We start from the raw sequence: 20,027 nt of genomic DNA on the forward strand, positions 1-20,027 counted from the left end.
TTTTTATATCCATTTTGAAATAGAGAACTTAAGCTACTTGTTTTTTGCTTTGGTTAAAGACCTGCAGTGTTCAATCAAATGGATTCTCACACCCCTTTGCAGGTGACTGCCTCCAGCCCTGCTGCTCATCCTCTTTGCTCAGCAAGAGAGCCTGGTGATTTTTATTGGATAAAGTACACGTCTTGAGATGCAGAGAATCAGTACTCCATCTCCAAACTGACATGCTTTGCATTTTTGAGAAAGCTATTTTGATTTTCTATAATGTCTGGTTAACAAAAATCTTTCTCATTTTGTTTCAGGAACAATTGGATTTTTTTCCTGTTTTATTTTTATTTCTAAAATCTACAGCGTGGTGAAAGTGGATTAAAGAATGCCCCCAGAGGCTTCAAGGCACGTCACCCTTGCCTTTGAATATGTATCTGTATCTTATATGAACATCTACAGAGATACATATGCTTCCAATTGCATGCTTTTAAATATATATCAATTTAAAAATCTCACTGTCTGGCCTCAGTTTGTGTAACACAAAATGCTATTATATGGGAGAAAAATCAAGGTGACAAGTAGGTTTATTCTAAGTACTATTTTCCTGAAATGGTACCATAAAAGGGTATTTAATTTAAAACAATCAGAGCAAGGGAGATACTTTTTCTTAATTTAAGTACACTGGTTTTTCAGTTGAGAAGGTTTTTTCCCCTTCTTTTTCTTCCTTGTCTGTTCAGAATATCAGAACTCTTGTCAAATAAATGTTAGGTAAAATGTGACATTTTCCAACCTAAGTTGATTGTACAAACAATATTATACCTTTGTATCTAAGTGATCACTTAAAAATATCCATTGGTTTCGCATACAGAGTTTATGAAATACCAGATACTGCTGTCTTATTACTCAATTAAATCTGTACATTCCTGATTGTTTAGCTGCCTATTGTTTTTGCTTGCTGCCCTTGGAAAACGTGCTGAGAATGTGCAAGCTTGACTTAGTTGTGTGTAGATAACAAATATTTGAAGTCAATTCTCTTGGATTTATTTGCTCCTACTAGACAATAGTCAGGTGTCACAACTCCCCAAATATTGGTAATTTGTATTGCAAATGTTCTTTGAGCTTGCAGTTTCGGGGGAGATGGCATGAAATTCATACATTGTTCTGTGATAAATATTATTGATAAATATTTGTCTTATTGAGGTAAAGATTTAAAAACCACCTATACATACCCTTCAATTCATGAATGTTCTCAAAGTGGCCCTCAAGCTGAGGAATACATGTTGGTGTGTGCAGGGATCAAAGAGGTGGTGTGGCTTTTAACAGGGATTCTGGAATGAAGAGGGACAAGGTCAGAGAATTGCATTCTGAAAGAGAGTAGGAGAGGGAGGAAGAGTTGACTAGTTGCATTGGGGAAGAAGAAACTCATTTGGTCGCCTGCAGTAGGCCTTCTTCTATATTGGAAGGAGCAGGGTTTTGACTGGGGCCTGGAGCAGACTGAGGGGAGGAGTGGCTACAGACAGTCAAAGGTGTCTCTTGACAGTGGGATTTTCTGATCCTCTCAGCCCTCTCGCATACAGTCTCATAGTCAAAAGCTGACCCCTAAACCCTGCCTGAGAGGAAGAGCTGTTATGAGGAGATGCCTTGGAACCAGGCCCCTTCTCCTCTAAATACTCTGCACTAAGCATTGTTCCAGCTTCCGGCTCCTACCAGGTTTGCTGCCTGATAGTTTTATCTGAGTTCACTTGCTTGCACTGGTAGCTTGCTAGAAGGTATTAATAAAAGTATTTCGGTAGCAGGAGAGGGTCACTGCCTGGTGGGCATTCACAGACCAAGGTTAAAGGTGACTGTGTGAATAAGGCAGCCATCTTTTAACATCTTGAAATACAGCGTGTAGGTCAGTATTCGATTTAATTTTGGAGTAAAAATGGGAGAAGGGAGGGCACTTTCTTTTGATTGAAATGGGCATGGATAGCTCGGATAGCTCCCTGAACCTCTGTAGGGCTGCTTCAGAGGTACAAGGGTGCAGGTCCTTAGACCACCGCTGATAAGATTTGGAGAAGAAGGGCTACCAGTAGGTCAAGCACCTGGACTTGAGAGGAACCAGTAGACTCTTTTAGATATATTTGTTTGTCTCATCTGTGCCCTGTGTTTTCATGTCATGATTGGTGTTAGAGGCAGACCCATTTTCTTAAACTGGGGCTTGAGGGAACACGCTCCTGCCTCTTGTTACATAAACCCTGGTGAGTTGGAGCTGCATTGTGTGTGTGTGTGGGGGGGTGTGGTGGTTAGAATGGTCTGTGTGTGGCTTAATTGTGCCAAGGGAGGTGTCCTGGTCATGAGTAGCAGGACAACAGGGGCAGGAGCCCAGTGGGGGTGATCCAGGTGCTGGGCAGTAGTGTTTCTTAAAGCCTATTCACCCCCACCCCGCAACCTCATGGCCTTGGGAATAAGGCTGGCATTATTCCCACAAGCCATCTGGCCCTATTTTTCCACTCAGCCAACCCACCCTCAGTTTGCCATTTTTAAAAAATTTTATTTTATATGAGAGTATAGTTTTTTAAAAATATTTATTTTATTTGGCTGAACTGGGTCTTGGGGCTTCCCAGGTGGTTCAGTGGTAAAAAATCAGCCTGCCAATGCAGGAGACGTGGGTTCAATTCCTCGGTCAGGAAGATCCCCTGTTGGAGGAAATAGCAGCTCCAGTATTCTTGACTGGGAAATTCCACGAACAGAAGAGCCTGGTGAGCTACAGTCCATGGGATCACAAAAGAGTTGGACATTACTGAGCGACTAAACACCAACCAACCAGGTCTTAGTTGCAGCATGTGGGATCTTTAGTTGCGGCATGTGAACTCTTAGTTCAGCATATGAAATCTAGTTCCCTGACGAGAGACTGAACTCGGGCCCCTTGCATTTGGGAGGGTAGAGTCTTAACCATTGGACCACCAAGGAAGTCCCTATATGAGAGAATAGTTGATTTACAATGTTGTATTAGTTTTAGGTGTACCGGAAAGTGAATCAGTTATGTGTATACATATATCCACTCTTTTTGAGCTTCTTTTCCCATATATGTTAGAACAAAGCATTGAGTAGAGTTTCCTGTGCTATATAGCAGGTCCTGGTTGGTTATGTATTTTATATATAGTAGTGTGTATTTGTTAATCGCAAACTCCTAATTAATCCCTCCTCCCACCTTTCCCGTTTGGTGACCATAAGTTTATTTTTGAAATCTGACCACTCTCACTTTGGGAGGGCTAAGCAGATTCCCCTCTTCCAGCAAGCCCCTGAAGACCACTCCCCCTCCCACTGCATATTCCTTATATTGGAAAGACACAATGCAAAAATATTGGAGCCCACATATTTCATTCTACCATGTACTCTGATTAGTTTCTCCCCTGTCTCCTCTATTTAACCAAAAGGGAGGGGATGGAGAACTAGTTATGTGTCTCCCTCCCTTATGTTTTCCCCATGGAGCTTGGAACAGTAACCAGATATGCATTAAAATTAGACTTTATTTAGCATATTTAAGAAGAATATACCAAGGACAGATTAACAGCACCTATTTAAGAAACACAAACATTATTTAATAATATTTAGTTAAACCACAAACATCAATCTCTCTGCATTCCCCAAGCAGGAGTCCATTATTCCTGTCCAGCAAGAACATGTGCTGTAACCATTTTAGAAAGGATCCAATTGAAGTCAACCAATATATGAAACCTTGTCCTTGGGCAGAGTCTCTGAGACTCCTGATCTGTGTAACAGTATTGATGTATGAATTTGATTGGGGTGTGAAGGGGTTTCTCTTCTTGCTGGGGGGAGGAGGATTAAGTCCACCCCTTTTGTGCACCTGAAGGTAAGTTGTGCCAGTGGGAACTTGGCCCCAGGATTGTACTTTGGCAATCCTTTCAAAAGGCACTTTTAAATTGCAAATACTTTTTGAAAAGGAAAAGGAAAAATTCAAATTCAAAATACTAAAGAAATCTGTCTATTGACTGAATGCATTTTCCTCCTGCTTTCAGTCTCAAAAACAGCACATAAAATTTGGTATTAAAAGGCAGTTTTAGAAATTATTCAATATATATATATATAGCTTTTAGCTTTACTATTTTTATTCTTAAAATATAATGAACTCATCTCATAGTTCTCTTTTGTTGTCTGATGCAAATACTGCTGCTATATGATTGTAATTCTCAAACATCTTAGCTTCGACTCCTGGAGGAGTCCCACTACTTCTTTATCTATTTACCCATCTAAGCTCTTCTCAGGCAATCAATCAAAGAAAAAAAAAAGAGCAGCCTTTTTCTGGTTTGTGGTACTGCTTTGGGAGGGGAGAGATGGTCACAATATAGATCTGCTCAATGCAAACCGTCAGTTCACAGTCAGGTACTGGTTGGATCTTGAGAGTACATCATTCTTTCCATCCTGCTAACAGGATTCCAATAGCCTGTCCTGGGGTCTTTGCTTTGTAAGGATAAAAGGATTGTCTTTTTCATTTTGCATTCTATACAATGAATGAAAAACAGACGTGTCAGTGCCAAGTGTGTTGTGGAACTGCCAGTGAGGACTTCAGCCAAGACGATTAAGTCACCGTAATGACCAATTGTACCAGAATCAGTTCTCACCTGTCGTATACTGTACCAGGGATTTAAGAAATGAAAGGCACCACTTCCTGCCACCCCACCTTGGAGCCTCTTCTACATCCTGAAGTATATACTTTAAAAAGAAAACTTTAAACACAAATATACTATGTTCTACTTTGGAAACTGACCAAGGTGTGGGTCACAAATAGAATTGTGCATGCATTTGATTAACTAACTTTACATGGACGCACTACCCATTTTTGAGGGTGACACAATCTATAGACACAGTCTAATATCTAGCACCTTATCTCCAAGAATACATATTTTATATACAGTAATAGCTTACATTTAGAAGAATTACTACAGAACGGAATACACCACTGAAACGGACAAAAATACCAAAAGTTTTAACATCAAAGTTGTAGCACAGATGAAGGGGTGGGGGAATCCACTCAACTTTGAAGCACCAAACTGAAACCAATCTTGTTTTTGCGTGTATTTTAGAACAAGAGAGATCCAGGAAGGAATTCTTGGCCATAGCAAACCTCTTGTGAGTGTACAAGTTACTGTGTTTTCCCCTTGGTGTGTAGACACTGAGATAGGTGAGCTTTGAGAGGCAGTGATGAGAATACTTGACAGCTATTGGCAACCTTCACTGACCTTGAGGATTCTTACTCTACCTTTTAACAAAGAGCAGTGAACTTTAGTTGTGGATTTTAGCTTTCCTAGTTCTTCCTTCAGTCAGCTGTGCCGCTTTTAGCAGAAGACTGCTGTAAGCAAGCTGGGCCTTTGCCTTAGAGGAAAAGATTGTAAGTAACTGGAAAGAATTTATGACAAGGGTCTCTCTCCTTTTGGACTTCTAAGCTATGATCTGTTGTTTGTGGCTCACTGCTTCTGTCTCCTCATGCCTCAACTTGGAAGGGCTTTGAGAGGGGCCAGGAGCACCTGTCTGGCCCATAGAAAAGGAGAGACAGAGATAAGGACCGAGAGGGTTAAAAGCCATAGCTGACCAGATTTTCTCTCCTTATCTTGGTGACTGGCTCACAGCCACCTGTTCCTTGAATCGTTTGTCCGCTCTAGAGGGAAAAGACATTTTGCTTAGAGAAGCCTCTCCTGACAGCACAAGGGTTTGTCTTAAAGAAGAATACAATAAAAAAGATATTATGAGGGGAAAACACTTCTTTTGATTTTTTTTTTCTCAAAATCTGGGAGAGGTCAGTTATGAGAAAAAAAAAATACAGTCTATAAGTTGACATTGGTACTCTCTTTGTTCAATCTTGACGACCTCTGAGGGTTTTATTTTGGAGCATTCAAATGACCAGATGATGCATAATTTTTCTCTTCCAAATGGTATATTTCAGACAGTTTTAAGAGCATTTTGGCAAAGTCTAAAAAGAAAGTGTAGTTTAATCTTATATGTTACTCTTTAGGTAGTATGAAAAAAATCTTTTGAAGTAACTTTACCTAGCTTAATTGGCTAATTATGTAAAAAATAAGGCAGTATCAGGCACCTTACAATTTTACAGGCAATTTTTTTAGTGTTTTTCTTTTTTTGCTGAAATAATTGGACAGTATCTACAGAATTGAATGTGCTCCCAAAGATGTGTTTTAGTGGGTGTTTTTTGATAAGAAATGAGGTGCCTACCCCCTCCTATGATAAAATGGCAGTTTTCCTTACCTGCTGAATTTGAAGTAGATATCCCCTCATCTTTAAATTGGACTGGAGTTGGGGGAGGAGACAGAAAAATACCTTTAATTGCTGCTCCCTCTGTTTACTTCTGTTCTTCCCTGCTTCATGGGCCCCCGGGTCCCTGTGAACCTGTCAGCTCTGGGTGGGAAGGGGATGAACGGGGGTGAGTGAGCACACGGAGCTTCAAGAAGGGCCAGCACAGCAGGGGGAGGGGGTGAAGGCAGTGGGCATAATGGCAGGAGGTAGGCATGGGGCCGGAAGTACACAGGACTTCCAAGCAGCTGGTATTTGTGGTGCCATAGAGAAGATGGACCCTCGCAATCATAAAAGTCACAGAAGCCTGGGGCTTGCTCCTTATTACTGCCTTCCCAAGCTTGTTGAAATTGGTGTGTTAGTCAAAGCACCTGCGACTCCTTGGCAAACTGGATGCTCTATTATTTTTAAATAAGGAAATCATTAAATTGGAAACCACATCATTTCAAAGTCTGGTTTGTCTGGCCCCTGGACTTTAATGGGATTTTTACTGCATGTATGAAGTGGCCTTGGCAGAAGAACACCTCCTTTAAAAACATTTAGGGAAAGCTATTGCACACAAGGATCTGTGAGGCTAATGATGACTTCTGTGTGTGCTTTCAGATTTTCAAATGACAAAACAGTATGTGCAGTAAAACCTCATTAAGTTGATAGTGTTTTATTCAAAATAGCATACAATTTGAAGCAGTTGCTATCTCCAAGCTCACTAGAGGCCCTATTGTTCATTAAGAAGATGTCAGCAAAGCAGAATGCTCTTAATTCAAAGGTCCTCTTTTTCCAGTCCCCTATTTTCAAAAGGTTTTCGACTTTGAAAAATCCAATTTTCTATGAAAATGGACAATGACTAAATTAGGGAAAAGAGGAACTTGAAAAAGGAAATTGGTGAGTGTTGGTGCCCTGGAGGATGTTGTGTGTGTTAACTGAACTTACCACACTCGGACAGGTTCTGCTTCCATTTGGATTTGGGATTTTGGCAAACAATTTTCTCTGATACACTTTGAAGGGGTTGCGCTTTAAAAATAAAACAAGAAGTTCAGTTTCAACAAAATATTTGGAGACACTTATGTTTGAAAACCTGTCTCCTACCCAGGTAAGCATTTCTACTTAAAGGACAGGCTACCACTATGTCAAACTCCTTTGACCATGACTGATTTTCAAGGCAAAACCCCTCCCCCCATAGAAGGATTGGTCACATGGGCCATTTCTTCACCCAGAAATCCTTTGAGGACAGACTGATACAAGAGCTTGGCAATAAATTGGTATCATAAATTTATGACTGTTAATTCACATTTTGGTAGAAAAATGATTTACAAAGGTAAACTTTAGCCCCCATGTCTTGTCTGAATTACCACAAGTTCCAAATTACTGGGGTTGAAATCAATATGATTTTCATGGATATATCAAATTTATCGGTCAGCTCAATGCTATTTGGGTCTATCCCCAAATTTATTTCCTAAATTCTGAACATGGCAATGCCAAATTCCATGCAGACTTATTCACAGCCCAAATACACTGACTGCTGTTTACCTCTTCCCCCTTGAGATGCTCATGCTGGAATCTGTCAGGAGGAAGAGATAAAATATAAGTGAGCTTGGCTTTTAAATGAAAGAAATTTCAGTTCTAATACAGACATGGTCATCACACAAGAATGAGACTAAACCCTGAATATAGCCATCTTTATATATACCACCTGATCAACCATTTTTTCCATGAAATACTCTTTCCTCTCCCTCCACCCATATTAACATTGGATTTCTGCCTGAACACTTGATCACAGAATTGCTTTAATGTGATCTTCAGGAGGATCAAAACACTGTCTTGACCATTTTTTGGTTCCATGTTATTTGGTCAATATGGTCTGTGCCCTCAGAACTACACAAGTATATACCCACTCAAAGTGATTTCAGGGCTTGGGATTTGAAATTTCCTCTGTATTGACCCTAAGGATGATTTAGATATTGTAAAGGTTTTCCCAAAGTGATATACTTCGACAGAAATAATGAGGATAAGTCTGACCTGAATGCTTCGATTTAGCATTGTCTGGAACAGGTCAGGTAATAGTCCGGGTATTGAAAAAGCATCCTCTCTGTTATTTCCAACTCTTACTTTTCTCTGCTACATCTGTGGAGAGCTTATAGGTTTCAGAGATGGTAATAGGTAGAAAAGAATCATGGGTGTGCCTGGACGAAGGAAAACATTTATCCTGCTTTACTTTTACCCCATGTGGAGATCATATGTCTTGTTTATGATCTCAGGGACACAAAAGACATTTCTAGTGGGCATATCTCTCTTGATTGGCAGTTTGAGTTTTGTAGGACAAGTGACTGGCAGAGGTGATTTGGAGGATTCTCATGAGCATCTCAATTCAATCACAAAGGGAAAATTGTTAAAACAGTGGTGATTTCTGTCCCAATATTATTCAAATAGGAGACAGAAAATAGTTCAGTGTCAACAATTTTCCATTTGCATAAAAACAATTGTGGCCTCCGCCCATGCCCAAACCCAGGATTTTATAGAAAAAAGTCTACTGTTTAGCCCCACAGATGTGTGATTTTCCTAACTTCTCCCTTGGACTAGCTTCCCATTTCAAACATCCTCTATTATCCTCTTTCACTTTTCTGGATCCCTTTGGAGGATACAGAAACCTTGGTCTTTTGACTACACAGTGCCCTTAGTTTCTGTAATAGTCTTTGCACCAGACTGTGGGGGCTCTTCAGTCTAGAATTTGGCTAATACGTTGATCAGTCGGTCAGGTTCTGCTTCCTGGGCTCCATGAATGACTTAGTCCATCGCTTTTCTTTCAGTTGAACATACGCTGGAGCCCTTCCCATGAGCTCCCAAGTCCTTAAGTTCACCAGCATCATCTTCCTTTTCCCTCAGAGCAAAAACTGATAGATGGTAGCTCTGGGGAGACAGACATAATACCAAGCATGTGTCCAAACTGGATAGCCCTTGTTGCTTTAAGAAATTTAGAGCCTAATAACTTTTTTTGGGGGAGGGGAGAGAAATTTCAGTCAGAATCCTCAAGTTCATTCTTTGAGGGGCACGCTTTTTAGGGAAGACCCCAGTTCCTACCTCTTCCATATATGTATCTACCTTGTGGTGAGAGGGGTGTGTGCAGAACCTTTGCCTGGAATGGTATGGGTTGGCATTAACGCGATTGTGGATGGTCCATTTAAGTGAAAGCTGCTCCGGTATTCTGTGAACAGTTCAAGGTTTACCTTAGAACCAACTTCAAGGCGAAGTGGCAGAATCATGAGAAGGGACGATCTTGCCTTCAGTTCCACCCTCAGTGCCGGCTTCGGTTCCGGGCAGGTCTGGGTGGCTGTTTTCTTTAGGGGGCTTCTCCTTGCAGAAGAACTTCTTCAGCATATCCTGGATCTCCTTCTTGATGGTCTTGTGCATGTAGCCATAGACGTAGGGGTGGATGCAGCACTGCAGGAAGAAAAGCCAGATAATTATGGTGATCACCCACTGGGGTACCTTGGTTTGGACATCCACCCACACGGCCAGGACCGCTAGAAAGCAGTAGGGCCCCAGGGACAGCACGTAGGAGAAGATGATGAGGAAGATCACTTTAGCAGCTTTGCACTGGTAGCACCTGGGCAGAGGGGGGTCACCATTGCTGTTTCGACGACTGGCTGGGAGACTCTCTGGAATGTTCACCGCCTCGATGTCATCCTCGCTGAAATGAAGGTTATCCTCACCAAACTCTAGGTCATCTTCACCCAGGTCAATGTTGCACTGGGTGACTTCGAGGCAGCCCTTGTCTGCCTTCCTGCTGCTCTGAATTTTGGTGCTGCCTTTGACCACCAAAGAGTTGCTTTCTCTGACCTCTTCACTGCCAGTGGCCTCCACGCTCCCCTCACCAGTCTCCACGCTCCCTTTTTTGGCCTTCCTGCTGCCCTCCTTGGCTTCCACGCTGGCCTCCTTGGCCTTGACCTCACCTCCATCCTGGCCGTGGAGCTCACTCTCACTCTGGAACTCATCCTTCTTGCCGCCCTCTTCGTTCTCATTCTCCACCCGGTCCTTGGCTCGCACTTCCAAGCTGTGGCTCTTGACGTTGTAGAGCAGTGCGTGCTGCCGCCGGGCAGCCCCGAACACCACAGAGTAGCAGGCAATCATGACAATCAGCGGGATGACGATGAAGGACACGACGCTGACCACTGTGTAGCTGGGGCTGGCCCCCCAGATCATGGAGCAGAGGGCGTTGCGCTCATCGAAGGCAGCCTGGCCCCAGCCATAGAGTGGGGGCGTGCTCTGCAGGATGGCCACGATCCAGGTGCCATAGAGGAGCAGGTAGCCCCGGCGTGGGGTCATCTTCGCCGGGTAGGAGAGAGGGTGGATGATGGACAGGTAGCGATCCACAGACACCACCACGATGGTGTTGACGCTGGCAAAGGCGAACAGGTGAGTGAGGCTAACCAGGGCAGTGCAGAAATGGCTGTTGAGGGGCCAGAAGATGGGTACGGAGGTGGCCACCACCCAGGGGGCCACGAGCGAGATCTGCAGCAGGTCAGTGACGAGGAGGTTAAAGATGAAGCGGTTGGTCACCTGCAGCAGCTGAGGCTTGCGCTGCAGCACGAACGCCAGCACGATGTTGCCCACGAAGGAGGCGGTGAGGAAGATGAGCAGAACGCTCGAGCGGATGATGCCGTGCGCTAGGCTGATGGGCATTTTGGAGAGGGGCATGCACGCGTGGCTGCTGTTGTTTTCGCGCGTGCTGTTGGTGCAGGTGGACGCCATGGCGGCAGGGGCAGGAGGGCGACAGGTGCGGGCGCCGGGCCGGCCCCGGCGGGCGGCGAAGGGGCTCACGGAACACACTCAGCGTCTAGGCTGGGGACGAAAGAAACGCGGGCTGGGTTAGTCCCCCTGCTTGGGGCGCGGGGGTGGGGTGGACGCTTCCACGCTGGGCAGCAGCGCTGCAGGACCCCAGCCCCGGGGACCCCGCGCGGGTGGCCCCCCGTCTCTCCCCCGCGTCCGGGCAGTTTCTCTAAATCCGTCTCTTTGGGTCTCTCTGCCTCTTTTGGGGGGTTTCCGAGACACCCCTCCCACAGCTGTCTCCAGCTGGCGCGTGGGTCTCCCACACTCTCTGGGGGTCTCGCAGTTTGGGTTTCTCCAGAGATCTCTCCCCGGGCTCTCCCGCTAGCGCATGCGCGCGTGCGCGCTCCATCCCTGCCTGTTTACGTGTGTACACTTGTCTTTTTCTCCCCAAAGTCTCTAATTAGCGCACTTTCCCTGTATCTCGTGTGTGCGTGTGCGCGCGCGCGCGTGCGTTACCGGTTTTCTCTGACTGTCTCACCCTTGTCCCTCACTCTGGGGTCTGTCCCTATTTCTCAGACCCTCGCCAGCACGTGCGCGCTGTCTGTCCTCTGCCAGTCTGTCCTCCTCTCACCTCCGTTTCTGTTGCTCCCCTCTCGCCCGCCCACTCGCGGTCAGCTTCTCCGCCTCAGTTTCTCTCTGAGTCTGCTTTCGCCAGCGCACTTTCTCCGAGGCTGTGTGCGCGCCTCTGCGCGCAGAGACGCGTCTCTGCGTCTCGCCGTCTTTCTCTGGGTTTCGTCCCTGTCTCTCCTTCCGTCTTTTTCTGATGCCCTCCCGTTTCTGTGTCTCTGCCAGTCACTGTCTCTGTCGCTCGCTGGTGCGTGCGCTTCTGCGTCTTCCCCTGATGCTGTCTCGTCTCCCCACTTCTCTCCCACAGTCTATTTCCCCGACAATCTCCGTGGGTCCCCGGTGCACCTGTTCAGTATCACTCGCTGAATGTGTGTCTCTGACCATCTCCTCACCTCTCCAGCTCTCCTGTCACCGTGTCTCTCTCTCGGTTCTATCTCTCAGCGTCCCCCATCTCTCGCTGCTCTTGCTCTGCATTTCTCGGATCCTCTCCCCTCGGTGTCTCTCCCTGTTTACCCCCTGCAGCTTCTGCCTTCCCCGCGCCTTAAGTTCTCTCCTTATCACTATCTGCCCGTGTCCCTCAGGATCTACTCCGTGTCTCCTGATTATCTCTGCCTCTGCGTTACTCAGACTCTTTCCAGAGCGTGCACTTAAAGGGAGTCGGCTTCTCTGTCTCTCACTCTCTTCTCTGGGACTCTCGTGAAACACTTTTTTTTTTTTTTTTTTGGTATGTTTGAGTGTGTGTGCAGTCTCTTTTACCATCCTTCTCCGATGATCTCTCACCTCGGTTTATCTCTGGCTGGATCTGTCTCTGATCTCTAGCTCTCTGTCGACTTTATTTTACCATGGAAACCAGCTGCCGCCTTGGCCGCCGCGGGCTCTGGCGGATAAAGCTCCCAGTTTCTCACAGCTCCGTAGCGGCTGGATGCAGGGGGGATGCCTACTGCGGACGCCCCCACCCCTCCAATTCGGCATCCTGTCTGCATTCTCCAGCCCACCTGGCCTCCTGACCTCGGCGGTGGCGGGTGGAGGGATGGGTGAGCTGGGGAGAGCCGGGGAAGAGGCGGAGGTGGTGGGGGAGAAGTCTGAGAGAGAGAGCGCAAGAGATTGAGACGCAGACAGAGAAAGAGAATAAGAAAACATCAAGAGACAGAGACAGAAAAAGATGAGAGACAGAATGAGAGCCACCCAGAGACAGAGAGAATGATAGAGAAAAGAGACCTAGAGTCAATGAATGAGCCAATGAGAGAAAGACAGAAGAAGAAGGCGAGACAGGGCAAGAGACAGGGGAAAACAGAGAGAAAATTTTTTTAAAAGGATGGGAAGCAGAAAATGTGAGAAAGAATGAGAACACATCGAGACGATAGGGGCGGGGGACGAGGGAAAGTGCGATTGAAAAAGCGAGGGCGAGGGACTGGCTGAGAAGGGGCCGCGCCGGGGGTTGGGGCGGGGGGACCCCACGCGGGGCAGCGCAGTCGCCGTCCGGCCGCGGCGGACGGGGCGTCCGGGGCGCCAGAGCGCGGGGGTCCGGCTGGGCGCGGGTAGCAGGGCTGGGGCCGCTTACCTGTTGCTGCCGGAGGCGTCGCGCCGCGGGAGCTGCGTGCCGGTCCCTCGGGACGCGGCGCGCTCGACCGGGCGGCCTCCAGAGGCGCCGGCGGCCGCTAGCTGGAACCCAGCGGCGCGAGCTGCGAGAGCCCGGGCGCCCGAGCCCGCACGTCCGGCTGGCGCGGCGCGCTGCGAGCTCTGAGCGGCGGCGGGGGCGCGCGGCGTCTTAAGGCGGCGCGGGGCCCTCACCTTGCGGCGCCCCCCTCCCCCCCCCCCCCCGCGCCCGCCCGCGCCGCTGACGCACGAGGCCGCGGGCGTCCGGAGGAGCGGGCGGGCGGGGGGCACTGCGTCGGGCCCGCTTAGCGCCGCTCACCCCGCATCGGCGCCCCGGGCGGTCCGAGCTCACTGGAGACTCACAGACTGGGGAGCGTCACCGGGGCTGGTTTTCCTGCCGACTAGCCCCCCCGGATTTCGGTCTAGGGTCAGGCCCCAGATATGGCACGCGTCTTCCGAAGAGAAGCAGAAAGCTGGCCGGGGCCTGGGGCCTCGACCTTGGAAGACCCTCCCCCCGCCTCACTCCCACCCTCCCTCAAGTATGAACCTCCCTGGGACTCTGAGAGGAAGTGACTCTGATATCACCGATTTGCCACAATTTGCTCTAGCTCCCAGCAAGAGCTAAAGAGCAGTTCCTTTCCTGTAGGCCTTGGGAGCATTTCCTCTAAGAGGAGCTGCTCAATTATCCACTCTGGTATTTGACTGAAGTCTGTCTGTAAGTCAGTCTGTTGGTCCACTCACCCCCAGGTAGTGTGGGAAAACTGTTTACACAGAGAATACCCCCGAATCCTCACCCCAGCCTTGTGAGATAAGTGCTGCTATTATCTTCATTTTTATAGAGACAGAAGCAGAAGCTGGAGATTACCCAACTTGCCAGAAGTTCAAGTAAATGTACCTGCTTTGTTAACTAGGGGCTTCCCTAGTAGCTCAGTTGGTAAAGAACCCGCCTGCAATGTGGGAGACCTGGGTTCGATCCCTGAGTTGGGAAGATCTCCTGGAGAAGGGAAAGGCTACCCACTCCAGTATTCTGGCCTGGAGAATTCCATGGACTGTATAGTCAGTCTATGGGATCCCAAAGAGTGGGACATGACCGGGCGACTTTCACTTCAGTATTAACTAAGACTTTCTGGGCCTCTCCCAAACACGTGCACATCGATTGTTTGCTCTTTACCAGGCAGGCAAACACCAGACTGTAACTCCCTCTGCCTCCCAGAAGAGAGAGTCGTGTCCAGGAAGGTGGTCCAGAGGAGGGGTTGTTTTCATCTGGTTTCCAAGGAGTGATGAGACGTCTTCTGGGCATGACAGACGGGGAGAATGTGTTCTTCTAGAAGGAGATGCATGGGCAAAGAGGGCTGCAGCAGAGAGCTGGGTGCCAAGAGAGGCTGCAGCATGGTGAATGCCAGCAGGTGAGCCAGAAAAATGGAGTGGAGGCAAATCCTAATGGGCCCTGAATGCCGGTTTGGACTTGATCCTGAGATCCGTGGAGAGCTGTTGAGGATATGTTTTATTATGCACAGTTTCAAACATGCACAAATATGATGAGAATCATCATATAACTCCCCGTTGTTCTCACCATGCAATCTTAAGTATTCTGCCATTATTATTCATTGTTTTTTTTTGAAGGTTTAATAAGTGAAAAAAATCAGAGTATAAAATTAGATACTATTTTTGTTTTGGTTGTGCCACAGCTGCTTGCGGGATCTTAGTTCCCTGACCAGGGATCAAACCTGTTCCCCCTGCAGTGGAAGTGAAGTGTCTTAAACACTGGACCGCCAGGGAAGTCCCCTAGATACTTTTGTTTAAAATGGCCTATACATTTTTTATACATGAATTCAGAATATGAAGGTGGATGTGTTATAAGTTATCATCCAGTGTATGATAAGATTGTATATTATTTAAAAACGATTTTCAGTTTTTATTGATGGTTTCTGTGCAGGGCCATGTGGGAAGAGTTCTGTTTTTCTAGGGTCTCCTAGAAACAAAGCTGGGGTTGGGAGTGGAGGGTGCAAGACTTTGAATGGGGAGAAAGCACAAAGAAGGCTGTGGCAGGAGATAAGACAGTCTCAACAGGTCACAACGAGGGGGCTGAGCATAAACCCCTAGACAGGCAAAGTTGGCAGTGGAGAGGGATAAGGACAGGGAGGTGCTTGGGAGGGTCTAGGATGATACAAGATTCTGAGTTGATTGATGGGATGGATGGAGATCCACCCCACCCTCCACTGCACCCCGTGTCTTTGGGCAGGGATACAAGGCAAGTGTAGAATCAGGCCCCAGGATGTTCTTTGGATTTCAAGTCCTATCATTTGCTGTAGATTTCTTGTCTTTTTTGGGGGGAGGGTGTGTGGCTAGGCCTGTTTTTATCTTCCGAAGTTTGAATGGTATAAATGTGGTTGTTTTTCTTGGAGACAGTTTCCATGATAGTCGCTCACAATTATGAATTCCCAGTCTCACACTGGCCATGGTGCAGAATCCTGGGTGGCATGAACTGTCATGTGGTTGTTCACTCAGACTCCATATTTTAGAATCACTTGGGAGACTGTCAAGCTGGGAGAAATGACCAGAGACAAAGGCTAGTCTAGTCTGTCCTGCTCTTTCTTCTTTTTCACCGTGGTCCTGAGAGTTTCCTGGACTGCTGGGATCCAGCAGGGCACAGGGAGAAAACCTCTCGGTACATGTCAGAAGTAAGTGCCTCAGAGAGGTGGGCTCATGGAGTCAGCAGCTACACTCCTTAGTGCCAAGGGACATGATGGAAGAGCTTGAGTGCGTGAGGCCTCTGCACCCAAAGTCAGTCTGCCTACAGGAGACAGTACAAAAGGTGGGGAAGACCTGAGGAATAAATATAAGCCACTTTTCTGTACAGGGAGTTGTTTGAGGGTTGTTAATCCTCAGGTGTCTATTTCTTCTTTTTTTCCCTCCAGGCGGGAGCAGAGTTGGTGTCCTTGAATTTCAAAGGCATGCAAGTATCAGCATCCCAACTCGAGGTATGTGGGGGGCCTTGGGGAATGTGGATCTGGCTTCAGGCCCTGCAGGGTCTGATTCCAATGGCCTTGGGAGAGCCCTTCGACTGACAAGCTTTGTTAGATTCTGTGGAGGTTCTTTGGGATGAGACAGGGAGAGTCTGGGATGATGGCACCAGAAGTCACCTTAGCAGCAGAGGTAAGATCAGGCTAGTGGTGTTAATGAAGCAGAACTGGAGGGCAGGAAGCTACTAGAAAGCCTCTAGGGCCTGATGACAATCACAAGTTGCAACACCAGCCAGCAGTGTGCCAGCCCGGTCTTCCCAGACTTGTTCACCTCATCAGACTGCCCCGATGGATGTACCAGCTGCCAGGTGAGGGAAGTCAGAGGCCCAGGACCCACTCAGGTATTGGTTCCAGTAACAGTGAGAGTGCAGGAGTCCTTCAGCACCTACCACTTGCCAAACTGTATGTATGCTTGCTTTATCCTATTTAATCCTTGAGGAAACTCTGCATGTTAGAGATTAATACAGGGTTTTTAGAATCCAAGACATCGTATACTATTAAGAATAAAAAACTGCAAATTTAACCATCACACCACTGCTGGCAATATGCATCTTGATTTCAAAGGTGCTAAAATGCAAAGGGAAATGAGCATTAGAATCAATATATGCCAATACCCTCCCTGTCCTTACAGAGAGGTTAAGTAACTTTACCCAAGGTCACACAGCAAGTAAGTTTTGGAGCTGAGATGTAAAACCTGTTCTGACTCCAAAGCAGGAGAATATCCTAGGCTGCTTCTTGGAAGAGTCAAGAGGCAGGACAGAAAGAAAAGCTCCCAGAGACCAAGCCCAGAAAGAGTTTTTGAATCCAGATGAATAGCTAAAATTGTGGGAAGACAAATGCAGTTGCAGTGATAATGGCTTCTTTTTGTAGGATACATGGTTCCCATAGGTGGTGAAATGACTAAATTAGCCAATCTAAATTCTAAGTCACACTCTTTCCTGCATAGTGAGTTCATAATAAGTCAATGGGGAAAAATATATGGTTTTGTTCTAGAGTGCCTACCCATGGGGGTATTTTAAGTTTTTCAGTGTTATGAGCTGCTCTGGTATTCACTTTAGGCCAACCTTAGGGATTGTGATTGCAAAAATCACATGAAATTAAATACCCTCTGGGTGTGAGCTAATTTTTCCCACTCAGTGGGCTTGGGCAGGACAGAAGGTCTAGATTTCCAAGCTGTATCTATCCAAATAAAATGGTTTGGAAGAAAAAATCAACAGAAAATAACCAGATGGAATAAAAATAAAGAGCAGGAGACCTGATTTCTAGTCCTAATTCTGTGGCTAGAATTAGGTGTGTGACTTTGGGAAGATACCCTCCCCTCTCTGATCTCAGTTCTGTTAATCCACCAAATGAAGTGGGGGTAGTGTTAGGTAATCTCCAAGGATTCTGTCCAGTTTTGACTGATTCCATCTATTTTATATCTTAGTGTTATTAAAAATCCCCAAACTAATCCACCTCAACTATTTAAGAACTGAAAACTGGACCTCTGCCTCTGGCCATAGATGAGTAACAGGGGCTGGATTTATCCTTCCTTCTTAACTAACTGAAAAAGTGGGCAAAACATATGAAATAATGGTTGTCCCACGTTGGAAAATAGGATGTGCAGGACAGTGATTGTCAAAGAAAGGGAAACAAATGAGATGAGCCCTACAATTGCCCCAGTTTACTACCTAGAGAAAGTTTACCAGTTGGGAACCCAGGCTGAGCCTAGAAGTCTGCCTAAGCTGAGAAGACAGAGGTCAGAATTCAGGAAGGTAGGTAAGGGTGGCTAGAATTTGCAAGGGATGTTTCAGAGAGGAGCTTCCCAGAGAGAGAGCTCTGGAGACCTGATTCCAAAAGAGTAGGTGGAGTGATTTCTAGAGCTCACACAGGGCTGGGAATAGCTCAGTTTCCCAACAGCCAGAGAGAAGAAACTCATAATATTCAGGGCATTAGACTGAGTACTCAGAGAGGACTACCTCAGCAGTGGAGCCAAGTTAACCTTGGTGTAAAGTTTGTTCTGGTTCCATGTAGCAAAGCTTAAAAGCAAGCTTTAAGAGAGTTGAACTGTTTTAAAGTATCTTTACTGCAACTTAAAGCAAGGCTCAGAAATATTTAAAGGAGTACAAAATTCTCTATCACACAAGAAGGTAAAATTTGCAAAGTTTGAAATCTAATAAAACATTATAAGGCATGCAAAACAGGAAAATACAACCCATAATAAGAAAAATTCTTAAATAGAAATAGACATGGATGATGAAATTGGACAACAAAAAGTAAAGAGACTTAAAACATGTATTTTGTATGTTTAAGAAGGTAGAGGGAAGTGTAGGCATGTCAAGGAGAGACAGAGACGATAGGAAATAGATTAAATCTTACTTCTGGTGATGAAGAATATAATGTCTGAGATATACAATAGATGACATTATTAGCACATTAGATACTGCAGCAGAAAAGTTTAGTGAACTTGAAGACATAGAAATAGAAGCTGTCCAAAATGAAGAGAAAAAATATAAGTAGAGAAACAGTGAGCTGTGGGACAATTTCAAGTTGCCTAAAATAAGTGTAAGTGAAGTCCCAGAAGAAGTTAGGAAGACAGAAGTGTTATTTGAAGAAATAATCACTGAAACCTTCCCAAAAATAAAAACTATAAACCCACAGATCTAAGAACCTCAACAAAACTCTAGCACAGGAAACATGAAAACCATACCAAGGCACTTCACAATACTTACTGTTTCTCCATAAATCCTTGCCATATAGTTGGCGAGGATATTTGGAGAAACAATAACTTTGATATACTGCTTTTGGAATGTAAAATAAAACAGCCACATTGATAAAGAGTTTGGCTGGTTTAAAAAAATTTAATGTACACTGAACATACGACTTAGCTTTTCCATTCCTAAAAGAAATGAAAGCATTTGTCCATGTAAAGATGTACATGAATGTTTATAGAACCTTTATTTGTAAGATGCAAACTGGAAGCAACTTCAGTATCTATCAACAGGTGAATTCACACGTTGAGGTTAAGAAAATATTCTAAAGTTGAGTGTGGTGATGACTACTTAGCTGAAAAGAGAACAAAGTGTTGCTGTATACAACAGCATGGCTGAATCTCAACAATAATTATGCTGAGTGAAAGAAACCACTCAAAGAGAATACATACTATATGGATTCCTTACTATGTAAAATTCCAGAAATGCAACTAAGTGCCATAAAACAGATCAGTGGTTGTGTTGAGATGGGGGAAGAGAGAGGGAAGGGTATGAAGAATCTTTTAGAGATGAAACAAATGTTCTCTATCTTGATGGTGGTGGTGATGATTTGTGGTGTACTCCTGTCTCAAAACTCATCAAATTGTACTGTTTAGATTTTTGTAGTTTAATCTCAATGTATTATACCTAAATAAAACTGTATGTAAATATAAGTCCCCAGGGGGAAAAACCCCAAAGCAAATGGTTTGGTGTTCAGGATTCCACCTCCAGCATTAGAACACTCACCTTCCTCTGAGGGAATCATCAGGGCTCCCAGTACCCCGTCTTGGCTCTCATCAACATACCCTTGTGTTTGATTATCAGTGTTCTCGCCCCTTTATCCCTCTGTGATGGGAACATGATGTGAGCTCTTTCCAAATGCTTGCTGAATTGTGTACATCCCCTCATGGCAGTATAGCAGCTCTCATTTACTGAGGATTTAACAGTGTACCTAGCACTTGACCTCTCCCAGCTCATTTAATGAACACTGTGCTAT

The 20,027-nt window shown here is 45.7% G+C and overlaps 2 protein-coding genes across 2 annotated transcripts in view; one reads left to right on the forward strand and one right to left on the reverse strand.

Annotated features, from left to right (window-relative positions):
* The window catches only part of LOC133052044 (transmembrane 9 superfamily member 2-like), an 83,250-nt gene extending 82,855 nt beyond the window's left edge, over nt 1–395 (forward strand). The window contains exon 17 of the mRNA XM_061136786.1: nt 300–395. Within this exon, the coding sequence (XP_060992769.1) occupies nt 300–367 (68 nt within the window). The 3' untranslated portion in view covers nt 368–395. The remainder of the gene's footprint in view (nt 1–299) is intronic.
* A 9,130-nt stretch (nt 396–9,525) lies between these two features.
* On the reverse strand, nt 9,526–11,037 carry GPR101 (G protein-coupled receptor 101). Its single transcript, XM_061136806.1, has one exon. The coding sequence runs from the start codon at nt 11,035–11,037 to the stop codon at nt 9,526–9,528; it is 1,512 nt and encodes a 503-aa protein (XP_060992789.1).
* Nucleotides 11,038–20,027: the final 8,990 nt, after the last annotated feature.

The sequence above is a fragment of the Dama dama genome, chromosome X, assembly GCF_033118175.1.
Source record: "Dama dama isolate Ldn47 chromosome X, ASM3311817v1, whole genome shotgun sequence".
In the NCBI taxonomy this organism is placed as follows: Eukaryota; Metazoa; Chordata; class Mammalia; order Artiodactyla; family Cervidae; genus Dama; species Dama dama.

What these genes read in the sequence shown, in the direction of transcription:
- GPR101 (XM_061136806.1), bottom strand. Translation starts at nt 11,037, where the DNA reads ATGGCGTCCACCTGCACCAACAGCACGCGCGAAAACAACAGCAGCCAC.